General features: G+C 43.7%; 1 protein-coding gene across 1 annotated transcript in view; it reads right to left on the reverse strand.

The window, feature by feature from the left end:
- Positions 1-7,349, reverse strand: part of Tgfb2 (transforming growth factor beta 2) — a 75,056-nt gene that overhangs the window by 59,291 nt on the left and 8,416 nt on the right. Inside the window, exon 2 of the mRNA XM_010642498.2 lies at positions 764-790. Within this exon, the coding sequence (XP_010640800.2) occupies positions 764-790 (27 nt within the window). The remainder of the gene's footprint in view (positions 1-763; positions 791-7,349) is intronic.

The following is a 7,349-nucleotide window of genomic DNA, read 5'->3' on the forward strand; positions in this document are numbered from 1 at the left end:
AAAGCAGAGCCCCACAGCTCTGGAGCAGCACATGGAAGGTGAGAGTCCCGGGGCTTTCCCTCAGGCCTGGCCGCTGCAGGGCAGAGCAGAGAGCACCCCACTGCATGGGAGGCCACATGGGGGGGCCTGGCCACCTCCCCTTCCACACGGTGGAGAGACACCCGATTTTCTCAGATTTGCTGAGGATGGGAGGGGGTGATAGTGTGTATACCAAAAAGAGAAACTGGCTGTGAGGTGGTGAAGTGGTCAAAACCAGCCTCCGTGGGGAAGGAGTGTCTGAGAAGAAATACCATCACGGGAGCCAGCAACGGTCTGGGCCACCTCGCTTCCTACGGCAGGAAGGGATGAAAAGGAAACTGGTCCAGAGTACTAGGTCAGAACATGAACGGGAAAGAAAGGGGTGGGGAGCCAGTCAGGGGTCTCTGTGACCCAGGCCAGTCCTGAACTGAGACACTGGCTCCGCTGCTCGCTACGCTGTGACCAAGGACGGGGTATTTACCGCTCCAAACCACAGCTTCTGGAAAAACGGGGATGGTCATCCTGGCCCTCCCTGAGCAGACAAGACAGGGAGGGTCGGAGGATGAGACTTAAGGAGCAGGGGCCCAGGAATTCAACAAATGCCTTCTCTCCTTCCCTCTTCCGTCCCTTTCCCAGCAGCCAGGCAGTGACGAGGGGAAAAGTGCACATTTAAGTCCTTGGTTTAAACACTGAAATCAAATAAAAACACAGAGCCTGAAAACAAAATACAATCTGTCTGACTCACAAAAGGGAGCTCTAGAGGCATGGATTCAGCCTTTCACTCTTTTCGTTCACATAGCAGCTTCAAGCGACTTGGAGGCTTTCTGTAATAAAATAAATGCATAATCTCAGCAGAATCAGGTTTTGATCCGTTTTGTTTTAAGGAAACCCCAGCTTAGGTCACTGTAAATAAACCACACTGATTCCTAAGAAGCAAGGTCAGGCTTGGTAAACTGCAGAATGGGGTTTCCAGGGAACCAGGCTTCCGCGGGGACAAAACCTCGTCCCTGTCCAGGATCTCCATTCCTCCTCTAGGATCGATGTAACCCAACTGCTCAGGGCCACAGGTGGAGGTGGTGGGACAGCGACATGACAGCAAGCCTGTTTTCATTCTTTCCTGATAACTCAGTCACCGAGTTCCTCGAGTGGCAGGATCACTCGGGTTCTATGCTTTGCTGTGGACTCACTGTCCAGCACACAGCAGGTTCTCAACAAATTCTAGCAGGACTCCTGTTCCAAATCAGAAAGAGGGAGAGCTGTCTGGCTTTGCTGCTTCTCAGCCTAACATGCGGCACCGGCACTGAGAGCTCCCACGTGGTCAGAAGGTCAGGTGTATGTGGTTTGAGAGACTGAAAAGCTCCCAGGTCCAGGGTGCTGAGGGCCTGACCCATGACAATCTGTGCGATCCAGACATGTCGATGTAAAGGTCACAAGTAACAGCACGGGCATAATTCTCCCATGGGTCTTAAAGAAGAGAATGTCTCTTGGTTTGGTGTAAGGAACACTAATTAAGCAACTACCATATACTTGCGATAGGAACACACATTCCACCGATAGGAGGGCTCCCCTGTTCACCCCTCCAGAAAACAGGAACCAGATCACTATTTCAAATCTTTCCATGACCCCTGGAACACACATCTCACAGCTTCAAGTCATTCTTTCACAGACGGCTCTCAAGTCATAGTATTACTTCTAAGCTGTTCATCAGTTTGCAAGTTTCATGACAACATCATGAAACTATGCCTAGAAAATTTCAGGGACATTTGTAACGGTTTAGCTAAGGGGCTGCATTTCAGAATCCTACTTTGCTTCTGACAAGTTGCCCACTGGGCACAGATACTAAAGGTGGACTTGATATCACCATGTCAAATGAGGAATAAAGTGGACAAAGTACTCACCAAAGTACCAACAGAGCACCTGGGACTGTCTGACGCTCTAGCTGCCCACTGAGCCAGAAGGTGCTGTAACAACTGGGCAGACAGCTGGGAGTTTTAAAAAGCACAGTAATTAGCTACTTTACTGAAGAGATACCCAGCACAGCACTATACAAAGATTCAAAGTATAAGAGAGTCTCACTGAATGTTCTTATCATCCCCCCAAAAAACACAAGGTCCCTGGTACCCAGGGCCAAGCGACGAGACACTAAGATATTCTGGGTCTCCTGACACCCTCGCAATCAGATTCCTGAATTCATTTTCCCTTTTATACACTTCAGCATTAAAAATACCAATGTACAGTTTATTGAAATCGTACAAATACCTTACATTAAAGATGAAAAAAGGACTTGACCCACTTTCATGAAAGACAGCCACCTGTTATGATTAAAACTTGGATTTGATTTGGCTGGTCTAAATTTCAGTGTTCTTAAAACCACCTGTCATCATTTTTCACCCGCATGTGAAAACTCTTTCTTGAATGAGTCAAAGATACAAGTGGATATTGGTTTGGAGCTACTTAATTATGGTTTCAAAAGCTAGAGCTCTTTAAAATGCATTAAATATATCTTTTGGGGAGTCATGACATACGGAAACTCTCAGTTTCATTTTCTTTAAAGTAACAGCAACCAGATTTGGATATTACCCACCTTATTCTTAGAGAAGAAAATGTACCGAAACAGTATCTCATGGTCAAGGGAAACACTGCTGAGTGTTCAAAGGTATTTCTGCAAGAGCAGACACGGATGGAAACCCCTGTTCTGTCACTGATTTCTCAGAAATCTTCACACAAGCCCTGAGTTTACCAGGCCTCTGTGTCTGAGATGATGTTACCTCTGAGAGTTAAAGTTAAAACGAGATGCTGTATTTAAGAGGCTGACAAAGCGAAAGGGTTGGAGACATGTAATCATCTCAGCTGCCTGACTGATGAGAAGAAGCCCGCCTGCTGCCTGCCTCCAGGGCCTGTCAGGGGAGCACACTTCTATCCTAGTTCCTTGCATGGATTCAGAATCTCTGCACCTGCTAGTTACACAGGGTGTATCTTCTGACATGAACTGAAGCCTTCTTTGCCAAAAGGCAAAGGCCTCCCAGACTCTTCTCTCAATTTTTTGCTGTATTTGTGCTGCTGGTCACTCAATTTTAAAATGGATGATGGCCTTTCTCATACCCTGTAACTTACTACTTCTAACATACAGTTCACTAACAAGATCTCAGTGGCAGATATCCATACATATGTGGATTGTGCCAAGACATCCTCTGATCCACATAAAGGGCTATGCACAACCAGTGTGGCATGGAAGACAAAGGCCGACATCCAGTCTTCATGAGCACATGCTGCTATCATGTTGTCACCATATGCTACTCCAAGCTCACATCTGCTCCCATATGTTCCCACCAATAAGCACCAAGCTGTTTATTTTTAGAGCTTTTTCCAGTCTGATAGGAGAATATTCCCTCAAGTAACTAGTCAGCAAAGACAGGAAGCTACATTTGGTATAAATTGTTTGTCACAAGATTAACAAGTCAAACAAAGTTTTCTCATTCATGTCTGACCTTTAAAAAGAGATGATGAAAGTTATCATAAATAAAAGTCCCGAGGAATAGAACCAAAGAAAGACAGACTGTAGAGTGAGTTGCTTATTAGGAATACTTTTTCTACAAACTATGGCCCTATGCATTTCTTGGGGGGATTTCAGTGCTTTTCCTGGGAAACAGCACCTTCTTCAGGCCAGGATACGTCCTGGTACAGGAGAGGGACTGTTCTGTCCACGGAATTCAGATCTCTTACTTTGCCTAAGGTCACCCAAGTCAAAGGAGTCTTTGTGGAAACAAGGCAAGGTAACTACCATCATTTGCAATTGCAAGCATCCAGTTCTCAAGCACATATTTCCAGCTTACTTTCAGTCTGCTATGAAGATGTGTCCTCCCTTCCTTCCTCCCTTCCTTCCTTCCTTTCTTCCTTCCTTTCTATTTGTAAGCAAGGCTGGGGGAAAGGGAGCCTTGGTGCCGATCCAATCCCTTAGGAGTTAAGATCATAAACACAATGCAGGCAGAAAGATGCTAATGGTGACTACTCAAGCCACAGAAAGAAGTCCTTAGTTTTTAATCAATTTATAATCGTACACACATCATTGAAACAGCAGTATAGTATGGATATACCTTTCGCAGATCAATGAAATTCTGGGTATATATGAAATGCTTTGTAAGATCTGAAACACTGAAAATTTGAGACAGTCTTAGAAACAATACCTTTTAGAAGAACTTAGTCACTCTATTAATAATGGGGACAACAGGTCATATCAGTCATTAAATAGAAGTCTAGAATTAAAATTCTGCATGGATGATTTATCATATAACTAGATGACTGTGACATGGACAAAGAGTGTTAGGGATCATTTTTCCCTGTGATGACACTGTGAAAGAATAAAGCAACAAAACAGAACTACAATGTTTCCAAGGTGTTTCTGAATTACCTGACCAAATGACCTGGCCTTCATCCAGAATGCAGGTTCCTGAAGTCCACCCTAGAACTAATGAATAATAACCTAGATTGGGGCGAGAGACAAGTACCTGAGAATTGGTATTTATAATAAGCACCACAGGTGATTGTTTTGCACGGCAAAATTTAAGAACTATAGGCCTTTGTGACTTACAGGTTAGAAAAGCCCTTCACCTAACCTCAAAAAGTCCCCATCAGGTGGATCAAGGTAAACGTAGCCTGTCAGAAGAGCTATTTGTTCTGAGTAAGCAAAGGTTTTGTATAATGTGAAAGTGCCCACAGCTAGAGAAAAAGTCATCCTTGCTACAGTATCTTAAGCAGATTTAAATGCCAAAATAAAACATTTAATACATTTTATGTCCAATTAGCTCTTGTCTCAATCCACCCAACCCCTCTGTACAAACATTAATGCATCTGTCTCTAGTGATTATAACAATTCTACCAGTGGATACTATCATTTCATCCCAACAATGAGGTTCTATTCATAGAAAATTCTCAGCAACTAAGAAAAGAAAAACTGGTTCATGCATGTAATGATTTGCAGTCAGTATGGCTCAAGACCCACTTTTTAGAATCTGAATCCTGTGACAAAGAATTAATGAAATTAGACAGGACTACATGCAGTTTCATTACTTAAGGTGATATTTTCTGACAGAGGAATTCTTCTGAAATATATCTCTCTCCTAGATAAATGAGCCCTAGTCACCTCATTCCATGGAGATAATTTTACTAGATGAGACCTCACAAGTTTACTAGGCAAGACCCTGGCAGTTCACTGATCTGACCAGGAACTTTAGTTAATATTTTTAACTACCTAAGGCTGATTGTTATGCAGAGCTACCAACAAGTAATTCAATTACTACTCAAATATACATGATTACTCAAAAATGACTAAAAATGTCTCAGCTATAAAACGGGGTGGGGGACAGATGCCAACAATACAGGACTGTGAAATTTAACAGACATTTCTCAAGGTGGGACCTGCTGCTTCAGCACATAAGGCAACAGCTGTAACTAAACTTTGGTTCTACCTGGGCACCTCCACAAGTGCCAGACAAGTCTGGGGCTCAGGAGCACTTCTTCTTCTGCTTTCCAAAATGCCAAGGGATACATTTGGGTGTGGAAAGATATGCCAAGAGAAAAATCTCAAGAGACCGCCGAGGGTCTAGTCACCAAATCATCCATCCTTTGCAAAGAAATGTCTTCCATCTGTGATTTATTTTTTTCTTATAAAGTAGAATCAGAATAATTCATCTACCTTTCTATTAGACTTTCTGAGCCAGAAGCTTAACTACAAAAGTTCATTATAGAGCCAGATGTGGGGGCACACACCTGCAATCCAGGTGTTAGGGAGGCTAAGTCAGAAGGATTGCAAGTTTGAGGACAACCTGGGCAACTTACTGAGACCCTGTATTGAAAGAAATAAGAGAAACAAAGAAAGACAGAGAGAAGGGGAGGGAGGGAGGGAGAGAGAGAGTGAGCAAGTGACAAGAGACAGGAGATGTAGCTCAGAGGTAAAGCACTTGCAAGGTTCAATCCTCAGCATGGGTAAAAAATAAAAAGTTCATTAAAAAACAAACAGAAATGACTCTAGTAGCATTGCCAAGAAAATGAGGTTAAACCAATAACCTAGGAAATGGCCATATAAAAAAGCAGCCTCCAAACAGAAGAAATGAAAATAATCACTGATAAACTTGCTAAGAAGCACTGAAATTATCAACAATGAAATGCATCCAAAACTTCAAAATCAAATTATTTCCCAGGATATTCCCCATTTGAGTTTTGGCAACAGTAAATATTTCAGTGCTTTCAGAATCCATTGAAAATTTTACAACAATCTTTTCTCAGAGGGAGAGATCTGCAAAGAGCAGTGAGTGGACTTGTCATGTTAGCATCTTTCTCGGATCTAAACCGAATTCTTGTTCACAAGATGAAGTAACAAATAAGGACTGTTACAACAGTCCGCAGCTACAAATGAATGGTTATCTGTGAACTAGCCTGTCAAGAGAGATGTGGTATTTGTCAGTGTGGAGTGGGTTTGCTAGAGAAAGCCAAGAAAATACAGCCAAGGTCTAAGACACAGCATTTTTCTTTTTCTTTCATAAGACAGGAAAGATGCTACAGTATTTCCTAAGACATCTCCAAAAGAGCACTCCTGTTCTCAAATAGCTGCTCCATGACTTTTACTTCAGAAACCAACACAGTGTCTCTTCTTTAGGGAAACCTGCTTTCTAACAGCCAATACATAGGAAGCTAGGAAAGCCCGAGGTGTGAGGACACTCTCTTTGGAACCGAGCTATGTGAAACATGCTTATGTAAGAGGAAACAGCTGCCTGCGGAGGGTGGGGAAAATATATTTAAGCCATTTTCTTAAAGTTTGGGATTTGCAACATCCAGAAAGCATTTTCCATTTGTCTTCAGTTTCTGGGGTCACTGTGGTTAAAGGAACATTTAAACCAAACATTTCTGACGTACCCGGAAGAATTCAATGGAACCATGGCTGCGGGACGGCCCCAGTCCACGAGGATGGCTTTCTCCTTCTAAATGTCACCAAGACCCCTGGATTCCGTTCCTTGACAGCACAGTTCTCACAACGGTGTGGGCGCCTCTTCTCCCAGAAGTCATCTTCGTGTTCCTACTTTTTCTCTCATGCGGTTTCCTCCCCAAATGCTACTCCCGCGCATCACTCCATGGCTAATGACAACGTGGAGCTCACTGTGCTCCTGCTAGGTGACGAGAACAAAACACTGGCTTCTCCTGAGTCCAGCCAAAGGCCTTAATCCACGTCAACTGCTACACCAATGGTGCGAACCGCCTTCTCCGAGACAGATCAGTGAGGGAGAAGAGGCGGGCCGTGCGTGGCGTGCGTGGCGTGCGTGCCGTGGCGTGCGCGCCGT

This window comes from Fukomys damarensis, unplaced genomic scaffold (genome assembly GCF_012274545.1).
Source record: "Fukomys damarensis isolate Sample0158 unplaced genomic scaffold, DMR_v1.0_HiC HiC_scaffold_11, whole genome shotgun sequence".
In the NCBI taxonomy this organism is placed as follows: Eukaryota; Metazoa; Chordata; class Mammalia; order Rodentia; family Bathyergidae; genus Fukomys; species Fukomys damarensis.